At 48.2% G+C, this 15,492-nt stretch overlaps 1 protein-coding gene across 2 annotated transcripts; it reads right to left on the reverse strand.

The window, feature by feature from the left end:
• Positions 1-459: 459 nt before the first annotated feature.
• Positions 460-3,390, reverse strand: Islr (immunoglobulin superfamily containing leucine rich repeat). Of its 2 annotated transcripts, none has more exons than XM_021172790.2 (2): positions 3,122-3,390; positions 460-2,387 (listed from the first exon to the last, which is right to left on the reverse strand). In XM_021172790.2, exon 2 carries the CDS (start codon positions 2,377-2,379, stop codon positions 1,093-1,095), a length of 1,287 nt encoding a protein of 428 aa, XP_021028449.1. In that variant the 5' UTR covers positions 2,380-2,387; positions 3,122-3,390; the 3' UTR covers positions 460-1,092. The 2 variants fall into 2 exon arrangements, with proteins under 2 accessions (XP_021028449.1, XP_029337027.1); XM_029481167.2 differs by lacking the exon at positions 3,122-3,390 and adding an exon at positions 2,585-2,698.
• Between the last annotated feature and the right edge of the window lie 12,102 nt (positions 3,391-15,492).

The following is a 15,492-nucleotide window of genomic DNA, read 5'->3' on the forward strand; positions in this document are numbered from 1 at the left end:
AGAGAGAGCCTGGGTGCACTGTGTTTTCCTGTCTCCTTCCTCCTGTCTTCAGTTTCTTCCTTGTGTTCTGTCCCCTACTTCCCCAACCTTCCTTCAGTCTCCTTCCTTTCTCTTGCCCGATCTGGCCCCAACCATATTCATCTCTATTCCTGACATTCTTCTAAGGGCTACAGCCCAGGCCTTCCCATCACCTTACAAACCCTTTACAAAATGCAGAAAGCAATGCTCAAGTTTCTGTCTCCCTCGTCCCATGGGCTAGTTTGAAGACAGTAAATCTGCAGCTTGGGACATGTTGAGGCTTAGTAATGAGTCTGGGCTCCCCTTCCATGCCACATATGTCCTCTGGTTCTTGTCCTGTGTTGGCACAACTCTCACATATGGCCATCCCACCCTCTGATAAAGAGTCTTTGATCCCAACAGAATTCTAAGCAGACGAAAGCAGGGCATCAGGAATGCTGTTTATTTATTTATTTATTTTTCTGCTACCCAGACTGGCTAGCCTCTTTGGAGGAGGAGGGGGAGTAAGTGTCTCAAGAGGCAGGCACATGCTGTGGGGCTTGGGTTGAGAGGAGAGAAAGGCCCAGTGAGGGATGATTTCCACATCTCATCAAAGAGCATCTAAGAACAGGAAAGCTTTTAGCCTGCCCAGCCGTGGCCTGTGGTGCCTCCTTTCCAGATCCTGTACTAGTCACTCCAGACCCCCTTCTAGCCCAGCCCCAGTGCCCACCTGGATGGCCTCCACAAGCTCCTTACCTCCATGGCTAGAACTCTCAAAGTGGGTCAAATTAAGACATTGTAGTTGCCCTGTTAGCAGGCTGCCCCTGCTAGGAGCACAGGCAATGCTGTTAGCAGCAACTAGCACTAGAGATGAGTTTTGGGATATAGTTCTATCCTAGCTGCTAGTTCTGAGCAGATCTTCAAACTGGAGTAATTAGTGGCCTGGATGAGCTTAGAAAAGGTGATAGGAAAATGTGAAGTCCCCAGGCTAACCTCAGGCCTCACCAATTCCAGACCTCGTGGTGTTAAGACGGAACATTGGCAGGAACATAGGAAGGCCCTGGAGCTGCTCTAGCCAACCAGGGCAGGGTGTAGTTAGAAGTAGAAAAAGGAGAGAACAAGCAGGCTTTGGCCTAGCAGGAGTATGCCGGAGAACTGCTGCGCAGGCCTCCCGTCTGCTGCTATTGCAGCCTCTGGGGGCCCAGCACGGCTGAGGTAAATGATAACCACGTTGTCTTCCGGTCCGGATGGCTGTACCTCATTGTCAACAGTATAGCAGCCCTTGCCCTCCACTGCTTTGCCATGGAACTTGTGCCCCACAGCATCCTCTCCCCCCTCACCTGGGGTGGCCAATGCCACATTTACAGAGCTTTCGGCACTGCCTAGCTCATTGGTGGCCAGGCAGCTATAGGTGCCCTCCTCCAGCTTGCCAAAGTCAGGGATAAGCAGGCTGCCATTGGCAAAGGCCTGGAAGCGTGGCTGCCCACTGGTTGTAAGGGCACCAGGCAGGGCACGTCCATCAGTGCCTACATTAGGACTGGCGATCTCCACCGTGCCGCCTGGGGTGTGAATGTGCCAATGGAGTTGGGGGACTGGCTGTCCATCCACGTCACAGTGGAGTGCCAGCACGAAGCCAGGCCGTAGCTCTGCTCCATCTTGGCTGGGCTGGTAGCTTAGCTGCACTGAGGGGGCAGAGCAGGGCAGGGGTGGCAGACGGCCTAGTGGGATACCCTTCAGCACGTGGGGTGAAGTACAGGCAATGTTGTCCTGTTCTGGAATAGACACCGCTGAGGCCAGGGCCCATGTCTTGAACCACACGATGCCACAGGTGCAGTCGAAAGGGTTGTCATTGATCTGCAAGTGGGACAGCGCGGTGAGCGGCGCGAAGGTGCCCTCGGCCAACGCATGCAGGCGGTTGTGGTTGAGCTGCAGGGAACGCAGGGCGCGGAGGCTGCGGAAGGCGTCCCGAGGGATGAAGGCTAACTCGTTGCTGTCCATCTTGAGCAGCTGCAGAGCGCTGAGGTTGTGCAGGTCGCTCCAGGCAAACTCAGAGATGAGGTTGTGGCTGAGGTCCAGACTCTTGAGATGGCTCAGAGGGGCCAGAGCACCAACAGCCACCGAGCGAATCTCATTGTGTGCCAGCCACAGCGACTGCAATAGGGGCACTTCCCTGAAGGCTCCCTCCAGCAGGCCTGGCAGCCTGTTGGCTGACAGGCTCAGTGTGGTCACATTGGCCGGGAAGCCCGGTGGCACACCCTCTAGGTCACGATAGGCACAGTCTGCAATCTGGAAGCCATACTTCTCCCCACAGTCACAGGGTTCTGGACAAGTTCGCACCAGGTTCAGGAGAACAGCCCAACAAAGCAGGCACAGTGCCCGCATGGTACGTCCTACGGGGAAGGGCATGCCACCCGGGTGAGCCTAAGGATTCATAGAAAGGACTTGTCCCTCCTCAGATCCCTGCCCAAACTCTCCCCGTTAGAAGGCCCTGTTCCACATAACCCAGCCAGAATCCAATACCACCTAACCCACCACCCTCACCCCAACAGGAGAAGAAACCGAGGCCCAGAGGAGGGCTGGGACTTGCCAAGGTCGTGTGTGCAGTCAGTCAGGGTGAAGACAAGATGGAAGTGGACCCCAGCTTCTCCTTTGCACACAGCTCTTTCTGTCTTGGCCTGTTCCTAGCTGACTTTATGACTTGAAATCTGTTTTCCAGCCACCCCCTTCCCCCAGCACTGCACAGAACCTCCCTTCTGCCCTCCCACATCCTGGCTACGGCCCCTCCCACTAGAGCCCCCCATAGGTATGTTTTGCTTCCCTGGTCCAGACAAGGCCCCTTGTGCAATGCGCACACACACACCCTCCACCCCTCCCACTCTGTGGCCTGTTCTGTTCAAACTATCCCAGGCAGCTGCCTAAATAAACCAGCTAGGACCTCTCAGCTAAGGCAGGGGGGCCAGAGGCTCAGCTCAAATGCAGCTGGAAATTCTGGGGTTGAGATTGTCCAAGCAGATGCTCTGAGCAGGAGCCTGTTCCAAGTCCCTCAAACCCAGAGGGATGTGCTAAAAACACACCCCTAGCTTCCTCACTCCCAGCCACGGGGGCCCCTTCTTTCCTGACTTACCTCCAAACTGTTCTTCTGAAGTCAAGCTGAACAGCTTTTAAGATGGAACCAAAGCATCTAAGGAATGGATTGCTCGCAAGTCCACAGGACCAGGACTGCTGGAGGAGGGGCCTGGCTGGTTTGCACACCCGGCTCAACAGGGTGCACTGGACAGCTCTAAGCAGGGCTGCGGGGAAGGCTCTGTGCTGCTAGGCTCCTTTCAACAAAATGAAACTGAGTTTCAGCAACAGGGACTCTGCTTCATAGCTGACACTAAAAACTGGACAGGGAAAGAGGCCAAATTTGGGGTTGTTCATGTGTTTCTTTCTCTCTCTCCTCTCTCTCTCTCTCTCTCTCTCTCTCTCTCTCTCTCTCTCTCTCTCTCTCTCTCTCTCCCTCCTCTCTGAAGTTCCAACTTCCTTAAAGTCACAGCACAATCTGGGCAGGACCCAAGAAAAGATGAGGCCAGAAAGTGTTTTTTTTTTTTTTTTTTTAATGGGGGAAGGGTGAGAAACTGGATTTCATGGAAAGTGGGAAATTTCTAACCTCGCTTCCAACAAGAAAAAAAAAAGCAGCCCCTTCCTCCTGCCTGGCTGTGCTGGTGTTTGTGTGTGCTGTTGTGTGTGCACTGTGGGCTTGGTGGTGGTGGGGAGTGGATGGATGTCACTGTGTGTGGATAAGTCTGTATATTAGAGATATGCAGTAGGAGATGTGTGTGTCTGTGTGGGACTGTGTGATGGTGGTTTGTATTTGGACATGAATTAGTCTTTTCATGAGTGTGTATTCCTGTGTGTCTCTCTTAGTGTCTGTCTGTCTGTCTGTCTGTCTCTCTCTCTCTCTCTCTGTGTGTGTGTGTGTGTGTGTGTGTGTGTGTGTGTGTGTGTGTGTGCTGGGGCTTCTTGTTGAAAAACTATAAGGACCAAAGTGTAGGGAACAGCTACCAAGCTCTAACCCCTGGGCAAGAAGCCAAAGTGTTAGGCTTTTTTTTTTTTTTAAGTAAATATATCCTGAAGTCTGAGGCTGTTGGGCAGGGAGCTCCCAAGGCAGCAGCCCAGCCCCACACTGAGTGGGCTGTATGTGCAGGCAAGATGACAGAGATGACAGCATGCCTGACAGAGAGCAGAAATCAGCCTTGGCAGAGATCTCACTGGCTGGGGATTCTGAACACCCTGGCTTGCAGACAAAGAGGTTCCACGGTCCAGGACCCAGCACTCAGAGCAAGGCTGTGGGGCCTCATCTCAGGAACAGTCCCTGTGGCTCAGTCCCCTTGGTGTTGAAGTCCTGTAACATGTTAGACAGTATGGTGAGCGTTGCTACTTCTGGATTCTACCATCCCACACTATGTGAAAGGGACAGCTACATCCTGTGGGGCGGATGTGAGACCTTTCTCTCAAGCATCAAGGACCATGGGTAGGAATGGAGCGAGGAAAAGGTTCAAGTCTAAGGAGCTGAGGAGAACTGAAAGACAAGGGAACCAGAAAAACACCTCCTAGCATGGACCCCTCTGCCCTCCACAGAATATACCTATCTGTCTTCCCCTCCTTGCCCTCGCCCATGCTTCCTCTTCTTGTCTGTTAACCTGATAGATTCTGCTTGCCCTCTCGGTGAGGCCAAGGGGAAGTGGGTATTGTCATCGGTGAGAAGTGTACAAGGAGCCCCACCACGGTTCTTTACCTCCCCTGCTTGTCATAAAGCTGTTGAAGACCCCAGAATGTTGCTTGCAGACACCAAGTCTGAAGCTAGGGAAGTTATTATAGATCCCTTTAGGTGTGTCCTTCTCGCCTCTCCTGCCCCTAGGAAGCCTTCTCTTACACCTTGCTTACTGTGTGGGAGAGTTTGGATAAGCAGAGCCTGGAGGCTTACACACATTCAGATTCAACAAAGCAGGGGGTATCTGACCCCAGGGTTTGTCAGGGGCAACTCACTTGTGACTAAGGCCTCACTAGGTTTCTCAGAACACAGACACACACACTCACTCACTACACAAAGCCCATGCCATCAGCCCTACCTGCAGGGCCCTCCAAGGAGCTCAAAGTCCCCACTCTCCCCTACTTCTCTAAAGTTCACCCAAGGACAGATCAGCCACAGTCCCTACCCCTCAACCCCTTCTGCTGTGACTGTTTCCTTCAGGCACAGATGATACGAACCAAGTAGCGCACACCTTTATTCTCGGCACTTGGGAAGCAGAGGCAGGCAGACCTCTGGGAGTTCCAGATCAGCCTGGTCTACAGAGTTCCAGGACAGCCAGGGCTGTGTAGAGAGATTCTGTCTCAAAAACAAAAACTAAAACTAAAACTAAAACTAAAACTAAAACTAAAAGGAGGAGGAAAAGGAGGGGGAGGAGGAGGAGAAGGAGGAAGAAGAGGAGAAGGAAGGAAGGAGGGAAGAAGAGAAGAGAAGAGGAGAAGAGAAGAGAAGAGAAGAGAAGAGAAGAGAAGAGAAGAGAAGAGAGGAGAGGAGAGGAGAGGAGAGGAGAGGAGAGGAGAGGAGAGGAGAGGAGAGGAGAGGAGAGGAGAGGAGAGGAGAGGAGAGGAGAGGAGAGGAGAGGAGAGGAGAGGAGAGGAGAGGAGAGGAGAGAGAGAGAGAAGAGAAGAGAAGAGAAGAGAAGAGAAGAGAAGAGAAGAGAAGAGAAGAGAAGAGAAGAGAAGAGAAGAGAAGAGAAGAGAAGAGAAGAGAAGAGAAGAGAAGAGAAAAGAAGAAAATAAAAACCACCTCATCCTTCAGCCTCTGAGGTCCCTAAGTCTGGGGTTGGTCTCCTCACTGTTGATCTCACTGCTTGCCCAGCCTTCCCTTTCCCACTCTTGCTCTGACTTGCAGCCATTTGTTCTTCCATGGCTAGATAGATGCCTTGTCTTGTAGGCTGCTGTTGAACCTAGTGCCCAGAAGTCCTTTGGTGTATGAATGAGTTGTTGGGTCATCAGATGCCATAAAGGAGTATTTCAGGGTTCGTCTGTTCTCCTTCCTGTGGCCCAAATGAGGACTCTAGGCCAGATGGGAGGAGGGATGTGCCCAAGAAAAGTACAATGAGGACATTTCAGGGAAGTTTGTGTTCAATGCCAGGGAGCCAAATTTTTCGTGGATGGGAGGCCCTCACTAGCTGTCCCAGGAACAGCAGGCCTGACCTCCTCATTCCCTACCAGCAAAGCTCTTTTTTTTTTTTTTAAGATTTATTTACTATTTTATGTAAGTACACTGTAGCTGTCTTCAGACGCACCAGAGGGCATCAGATGTCATTATGGATGGTTGTAAGCCACCATGTGGCTGCTGGGATTTAAACTCAGGACCTTCAGGAGAGCAGTCAGTGCTCTTAACCACTGAGCCATCTCTTCAGCCCATCCACCAAAGCTCTTGATGGCAGCCAAACCCTAGTCCCTAGAATCCCATTTCGGAACATCCCTGGAGGCTGAGGGCAGGAGAAACAAGTGGGGTGTGGCCCACCCAAGCAGAAGAGACTGTATGTGTAGTCACAGGTAACTCAGCAACAGCCCAAGTCCAACTAAGGCTGCCAGGGTACAGGGTGTCTCCTCTGCCACCAGGGAGACAATGAGACAAGGGCTAGATCAGAGCAGGTGCCTCTCTTCCCAATCTCCTCCCAGCCTGGTGCTAGCTCCCTGCCCACCACTGGGGCCATCCTTGCTCAGGTCAGAGTAGGCCCTGGGAGGATACGTGAGGCCTTGACTGTCACCCAGAGGCTGGAGACCGGAGAGCCTTTCTCAGATCCTCAAGCCCCTTGAGCAATCTTAGTCTTCGGCAGTCCTCAAAGGAGGGGCACTGAGGAAAGGAAAGAGGAAAAAACAACCCATCTTCTGCCAGCCCAGGGCCCTGCTCCCAGGGTTCTCTGACAGCTTGCAGAGTGGTCAGCCAACTGCCCTGCTTTGCCTGCTGGTCTTTCTAAGATCAAAGATCCTCATTGCTACATCTAACAGGCCTAGTAGATGGTGACAGTTGGTCTCTGAGGAGGGGCTGGTGCTCACTCCCCCCCCACACTCCCCAGATTTTCCTTCTTTTTCCTTTCTCATTCTGCAGACTCAACCTTCTCTCCTACCACCCTCCCCTGCCTTCCCTTTCCTCCTATCCCACCATCTCCAACTAAAGCGGCCAGTCCCACACCAGCTGCGGCTGCTCAGCCAGAAGCCCCCCAGTCCAGGGAGGCCTAAAAGGGGCCACTGTACCGCGCCAGGCCACGCCAGCTTTTCCTGGAAGGCAGGAAAAGAAAAATCCCAAACATGGAGAGGTGTGTGTGTGTGTGTGTGTGTGTGTGTGTGTGTGTGGTGTGGGGCACAGGGGGTCAGAACCTGCAGGGAGAGAAAGATGGGGAGAAACAGAAACCCAAGAAGTAGCAGCCAGTGAACTAGGGCAGGGAGCTGCAGAGTGAGGCATAGGGTATATGTCAAGGGAGTGAGGTGATGGGAACCCAGGTGGGGAAAGGAAGCCACGAGGAGGCAGGAGTGGAAAGAGATGAAGACAGGGCTAGAGTCTGAAATAGAAGCATTGTGCTGTCACAGTACAAATTTGACTGGCCCAGCAAAGGGCAGAGGTGGCCTCTGACTCACACCAAATGTCCTCCACACAGCTTGGAGGAATCCTTGGGAGGAAGCTGGCTCACTCTCACAGGGATTTGTTCCACTGATGGGTCTCTAGGGTGGAAATATGGAGGTGGGGGCAGGGTGGGGACAGAGCCCTATGTCTATGACACTGTTCATGCTGTCCATGACACATGGGGCTGTGTTTAAGCAGGGCTCTTTCCGTTTGGCATATATGTAAAAGGTGAGCCCATGTCTACTTTCTCCGTCTGCTTTCTTATGTACATATGTGTGAGCACATGCTAGAGCCAGCATGAGCCCATGGTGTGCACACTCAAGACTACAGGTGGGAAATCAGGGCACACATAATTTTTTTTTCTACTGTGTCTGCCTCTACCTGGAGACTCCTGCTGACCTTACCATAGCCAAGCCTGACTGCTGAGACGGCCTTACCCACTGCCTCCTCGCCTCCTGCCCACTTCCCCCACCATTCATGGTTTTGTTTTGGAGTCTCTGACCTCAGAACCCATGAGCCTGTAGTGGGCCAGCTCCTGGCTACTCCTCCCACCCCAGTTATTGTACACTTTTGTTACAATGCTTACTTCTTGTCTTTTGTGATCTGTTCAAATGCAAGCTCCCAGAAACTCGCAGGCCACTGCCTTGTCATTGTATTTTACCTGACCTTCCCAACCTTCCTTTACTAATTCTTTACGTCTTTCTTGTCTATCTCTCTAAGTGTGAGCCCTGAATGGGCAAGGATGTGATTCTGTTCATTGCTGTCCCCCAAGGCCTGGCAAGGGCCCACCATTTAGAAGATGCTCAATAAATTGATGGATGTGGCCTTGTTGAAGTGGGTGTGGCCTTGTTGGAAGAAGTAGAGCGCACCAACGCTAAAAGAGAAATCAAACAAGAGCTGCTTACAACTGAATCCCCCCAGGCTTTCTTCTTACTCTTCCTGTCTCCTCGACATTTCCTAGGGCAGTGGTTCTCACCCTTCCTAATGTTGTACCTGTTAATACACTTCCTCATGTTATGGTGACCCCAACAATAAAATTATCTTCACTGCTATTTTGTAACTGTAAGTTTGCTACTGCTATGAATCATAATGTAAATATCTGTATTTTCCAGTGGTCTTCGGTGACCTGTGAAAGGTTCATTTGACCCCAAAAGGGGTTAAGATTCACCTTCCTATGGGGTTAGCTTCCCATGATGTCTGTATTGACATCTACTATGGTCACATGGCACAACTCTATACAGAACACTTGCAGGGCTCTGGGAAGGCAACAGTGGGAGGCTCACACCCTATAAATACACATATGTAACATACCCCACAAGCTGCACAGTCGTTTTTAATTCTCCCTCCTTGACAAATATACCCCCACAACCACCTAGAAGACCAACTTAACTTTTGCAAAAGGGGACATGTGAATGGAAAGAGAAAACAGTGTGGGGACATAGGGATAGGGAGTGGTAAATGAAGAGAAGACAGCTGTAGAGGGATGCACCTGCAAGAGAAGAACCCCCTAAAATGGCTATCAGCTGCAGACCCCAAGGAGAGGCAGAGAGAGAGAGAGCAGGTTCCAACCCTCCACAGCCCGTAGAAAGAACCAGCCCTGAGGACTTCTAGCCTGCGTGGCCGTCACGTTCTGACCCGTGATGCCATATGATATATCTGGGTCATTTAAGTCACCTATCTTGGAGTCTAATCATTTCACTCTCTGAAAAAGTAAGGTTTCACTTCACCTAGAGAGTCCTCTTTCCTCCCTCCCTAACCTTTCTCATTCTGTTAGCTAAAATATCCTTGGAGCAGGGGGCTGGGGAGATGGTGCAGTGGTTAAGAGCACTGGCTGTTCTTCCAGGTGACTCAGGTTCAATTCCCAGCACCCACAGGGTAGCTCACAACTGTCTGTAACGCCCATTCAAGAAGGTCAGACACCCTCTTCTAATGTCTGAGCATACCAGGCATGTGTGTAGTGCATAGACACATTTGTGTAGGCAAAGCACCCACATATATAAAATAAAATGAAAAATGTTAAATGTTTAAAAATATTCTTGAGGCAGGTGAGGTGGATCAGTAGATAAAGGTGCTTGCTGCTAAGCCTGATGACCCGAGTCTGACGACCACAACCCTCAAACCACATGGTAGAGAGAGAACAACTGCAGCAAGATGTCCTATGACCTCCACACTGGAGTCATGGCAAGTTCACATGCACACACATGGATCAGCATGCACACACACAAATAAAAGTCCTGTTGGTTACATTTAAACATTAAATGACACAGATGTGTGCAACAGGACTTCCCACTCCACAGAGCTGTCATGTACTCTGAAGGCATAATGCTGTAAGTGGGAAACCCTGGGAAACTTTCATTTCTTTCTTCCCTTTTACTCTTCCATAATTAAGTCTCACATAGCCTTACCTGTACATTGTAAAGGATGATATTTATATGATTCAGAAATCATAAGTTCAATGGTGTAAATGTAACTTTTATTCTCCTGCTCTAACAGTTGTCTCCGAAGCTTAGGGCCTCTGTCTGCTAACCTAGGCCTAGCCCTGGAAGCTTCTAGCCTCTGTACAATCTCATCTAGGTCTCAAATGTTTTCAGTCTCTGAGACTTGCTGCTGAATAAGCTCACCCTTTCTTGTTCTTTCTGATCTCTGGCTGGATGATTCAACTCAGCTGTTCTGGTTCAAACTCCTCTCCAAGATGACTGATTCAATCTGGCTTCTCTTGGTTTTTCCTGAATTGCTCTGCTTGGCCTCACACTAACCTTGGCAACATGTTCTAATCTTCTGGCTCCTTCTCATTCTCTGGCTCATCCTATTTTCAACTGTGTCTAGCTTTTTCTCTCTCTGCAACCTGTCTCTCTATAACTGTCCCAGTAAAACTGCCTCCTCTCTCTTCCTCTGCACTGTTCCCTTTATATTGCCTCTCTTTACTCTCTCCTTCTGAGTGGTGGGCATATCCTATTCTGCCAAATCTTACTCTGATTCATCACTTTGTCTGCCACTCAACTAGAAATCATTTTCAAACATGAGTGCTTCCTTCTAAAAACTAACTTTACTTTCATTGTTTGGGATTAAAAGGTATGTACTAAGGGCGGGTCTGTATTTCAGCCAGAGGAATTAAACGTGTGTACTAAGGATGAGTTACACCACAACTACAAATAGGCTTTTCCAGCCAACAACACAATCTTGGTGTTCACAGTGTGATCAGCTATCCTGCAACACACTGGTTTCACTTTGTTTCCAGACACTAAAAGGTTTTTTTGTTTGTTTGTTTGTTTGTTTTCAATCAATAAGCTGATCTTCTATTCTCATGTCCACGTGAGTACTGTCTGTGTCACTGCTGAGCTAAGTACTACCCAAGGATTACATTTTCTTCTCTCCTGACCGGGTGTCAGGACACTATCCAGGACAGATACGTGCCGTAGTCTCTCAGTTCCGTCAATCGCTGCGTGGGGTATGAGAGTCTCACCTGCCTTATATTGTGCTATGGCTTCTCTGGGAGAGCTTCTGAATTACTTGGAGTTCTAATTGCTTTCTTTATTCTTGTTGTCAAAAGAATAATGAATGGGCTTTCACCAGATGCTAAAAATAACCCTGGCTTTGTGCACAGCCCCTGTGCTAACTTTACCTGGTGGAAAAATCACCTAGTTGCTTGCCTTATTGACAGTGCAAATGTTTTTGTTCCTCAAGGATCTGGAAATGCTTTCAAACACCAAAAGGAGATTTCTTTTTTACGCCTTCTGGGTTTTAGAACCCCAAGAAATATACACTTTCCCTGTCCGTCTTTGTCCTTGTCCCTGTCCCTCTCCCTTATGTAGCTTCAGACTACATTTTTATTTTAGGATGACCTGGAATTTCTGCCACCACCTCCCTAGGACTAGGATGCTTGCCCACTGTGTCTTTAGAGTGTATGATCCACTAGGCTGGCTGAGCGACACCTACCTTAGATACCTTGACTTTACCCAGGCAGTTCCTTTATCAGCCTTAGGAATTCTTTCAGGTTTGTTTTTTGTTTGTTTGTTATTTGATTTTGACAGAGAGGATTAGAAAACAATTTACTAATAGCATCCATATTTGTAACTTTTGTGTGGAAGAGAAGGTAGAAAAATCATAGGAGCCAGAGATGGCATATCACTTCAAAACTGTGGTTTCTAGACACAACAAGACAAATGCTCAGGCGAACTCAGAGATATGGGACAGCATGCATCAAACCTGGAAACCACAAGCCAGACAAAATCTCAGCAACTCTCACCCGCAGCCCAGAGGCTCTCAGCATTTGATTGCAGATGGAAGAGGGAAAGTCCACTTTGGCCCCAGTGGAGTAGCACCGAATGTGGAAGCTTGAGAAAGAATGTCTGCTCCAGCCCAACTCTGTAGGCTCATTTGAAAATGCAGTGGTACCCAATTAGTGGAACTGTTTGATAAGGATTAAGAAGTGTGTGGCCTTGTTAAGAAGGTGTGTCACCGGTGGCTGCCTTTTGCAGCTTTCAAAAGCCTAGACCAGGTCCAGTCATGCTCTCTCTCTCTCTCTCTCTCTCTCTCTCTCTCTCTCTCTCTCTCTCTCTCTCTCTCTCTCTCTCTCTCTCTCTCCAACTTGTGGATCAGATGTGAGCTCTCAGCTACTGAGTCAGCATGACGCTTGACTTCAGCCATGCTCCCTGCCTCAATAACCATGTAAGCAAGCTCCTACTTAAATGCTTTCTGTTATAACTTGCTTTGGTCATGGTGTCTCCTCACGGCAATTGAACAGTAACTCAGACACCAGCTAAACTGGAGGATCTGGGGAGGGGGAGGGGATGAATATGAACAAAATACTTTATGTGAAATTCCCAAAGAATAAATAAAAACTTTTTTTTTCGACAGAAGAAAGTGGGAACTGAACCCAAAGTCATGTCTCTGGTTCTCAGGCTCTTTTTTTGCCACGTTGAAGAGGGACCATGCATACTGAACTGGTCTCTGCTGGAAACGGCAGGATCAAGGACATAGACTTAATCCAAACCCTGAACTCTTCAGAGGGCCAGTGGGAGCTGAAGAGCCAGACGGTCAGACAGTCTGATGCTTTCCTCTCCTGTGAGTCTAGGAGAAGACACAGGTGCTTGGATGTGGGATAAGAGCCAGAGCTTGAGAATCTGTCATCCAGGACAGATAATGGATAGAAAGTGGGGGGCGGGGCTCGGAGAGGGAAGGAAAGACCTGCAAAAAAAAGGGAGGTGTAGGAAACAGAAAGGAAAGGGTAATGTGTGGTGAAACAGGTGTGGGAGATGGTAACAATGTGACCCGGAGAGCCAGGGTGAGCAAAGAGAAAGACTCCCCTCCCCGCCCCTCCCCCTCCTCAGAGAAAGAGTATAATGATTTCCACTAAAGGATGATGGAGGGGGGTTGGGGGGGAGGGCAGCTCACATAGCCTCCTTCACTGGCTCAGTCATTTCAACCATTCCACAAGGGCTGCTTTTAAGGGATCAGTGGGTTCTTGGTGAGGAAGCAGGGGCTGGAGTTCTGGCTGCCTTCATAGAGTTTGTCATCCCCTGAGAAGAATTTTCTCAGCAAGAATCTCCCCTGTAACTCCCTTCTTCCTTTTCTTTTGAAACACAAGGGAGCTTTGAGGGCTCTAGTAGGAGCTTCTGGGGGAGAGGGGAGAATCTGTGTCTACCACCCACACTGTAGCTCAGACAAAGCTGATCCCCCAATGTCACGCACATTCCTTGGGTCTTTTCCACACCTGTTCCCACTCTTCAATTTCATGGGAAGAATTTTTTCTTGATTTCTTGATGTCTCCGTTCCATGGGAGACAGACAGCTGTGAGTGCCCATCAAAAAGACCCTGTAAGGCTCCAAGAACAACTGCAGAAAATCTAAACTCTGAAATGGTCAGAATTCAGGGCTGCTTGTACATTGCTGGTGGGAATGCAAAATGGCCTAGCTACCTAAGAAAATAATGAGGGAGATTTTCAAAAAGCAAGACATACACTAACCATGCAATCTACTAAATCTAATCTCACAACTCAAGAAAAATAAAAACAGGTGTTTGCATACACTAAAGCCTGTGTACATATGCATATAATAGCATATTCTTTTTTTTTTCTTTTCTTTTCTTTTTTTTTGTTTTTTTGTTTTTTTCGTCAAACACTAGAAACCACAGATGTCCATCAGTTAGAAAATGGATAAATGGATACAAGATGCAGCCGAGAAATGGTGAAGCTGCCAACGTGCACAACAGCCTGAGGACTTCTCAGAAGCCTGGCACATAGGGCAGGCTCTTGAAAATGACAGCCTAGAGACAGCCTTGTGTGGGTGCATGACTGTAATGCCAGCACTTGGGAGCTGCAGAGTGAAACCCTGTCTCAACAACAACAGGGCCACCAGCAAGATTACTCATCAGGTAAGCCACTCGCTGCCAAGCCTGGCAACCTGAGTTTCATCCCTGGGGCCCTCAAGATGAATGGAGCACCATCTCCCAAAAGCTCTCATATGTATGCACATACACACACATTTTTAAAATGTAATTTTAAAAATCTTACCTCTCTTCAAAGAAAGAAAATCCATAATAATCCATGCCATGATCTTTCTATATTTTTGGATATGACCATAAAAATGTGAAAACAGATATTGATCTGGAATGTTATATTATAGCAAATAATACATGTAATGTATACGTGATTGTAAATTAATAATATAATATGCATAGTATTAGTTAATCAGAGCAATAGGACCAGACAGAGATTGTCAGTTGTAATTAATATAGTCAGTTGAATAATATATTTGAGAAAATACCATTTTTTAAAAATACTTCTTATTTTTTGTGTATGAATGTTACTTGCATATATGTGTGTGTATTACATGCATGCCTGGTGTCTTCAGAGGCCAGAAGAGGGCACTGGATCCCTGGAACTGAAGTTCCAGACACTTCAGAGTCACTGTGTACGTTCTGGGAACCAAAACCAGGTCCTCTGTATGAGTAGCTGGTACGCTTAACTGCACAAGCCATCTCCCCAGCCCAGAAAAATACTGTATTTTGATACTGTTTTTACCCTCTATGGAAATTCATTTTATCTTTTTACAACTCCTTCTGGATATTTAAATTTTACAGACTAATTCTTATAATATTAAAATACGTAAGTGTGAGACTTCTAAAAAGAAAAATGTAAACATAATGCAATAGTTTGAACAAGTCTTCCATTTAATAAACAAAACAGACATTTAAAAAAGAAAAATCACATGTTTCTTTCCGGAGACATCCAGTCTTCCAGTTCCCTTGTCTAACCGCACGTCTTCTGTTGCCATGGCACCCAGGACATCAATCTTCTATGTAGTGGTGACCACAACTAGAGGCAAATGCAACGTTCACTATCATATGCAGCTATTATCTTCACGAGTCCATAGGGCTCAGATGTTTGTTGTTACATGTAATGACATTGAATTAATATCCTCTTGGGGACTGGAGAGGTGGCTCAGCGGTTAAGAGCATTGTCTGTTCTTCCGAAGGACCCCGGTTCAACTCCCAGCACCTGTATGACAGTTCACAACTGTCTGTAACTCACACCAATGCACATAAAATGAAATTAAATAAATATCCTTGCAACAACAGCATCTGAGCATGGAATTCTGGGATTCTGTCTACCAGGCTCCTAGACCTGTGGCCATTCATTTGGTCTCTCCATAAATAGTGCCTATTCTCTTTGGAGCTAACGCTTGTTTTAGACCACCCTCATTAGTAGACCAGCTGCTTGTCAAGTGGATTTTTTTTCACATCCATAAATTCATCATTCAAGTTATCCATATTGGACCTGTCCATCAAGTTCCTCAAAGGACCCTGGGTGTTATCCAAGGCAAGCCTCTGTCAGGAAGATGGATGTAAAACAT

This window comes from Mus caroli, unplaced genomic scaffold, assembly GCF_978045245.1.
Source record: "Mus caroli unplaced genomic scaffold, Mus_caroli_1 scaffold_11, whole genome shotgun sequence".
In the NCBI taxonomy this organism is placed as follows: domain Eukaryota; kingdom Metazoa; phylum Chordata; class Mammalia; order Rodentia; family Muridae; genus Mus; species Mus caroli.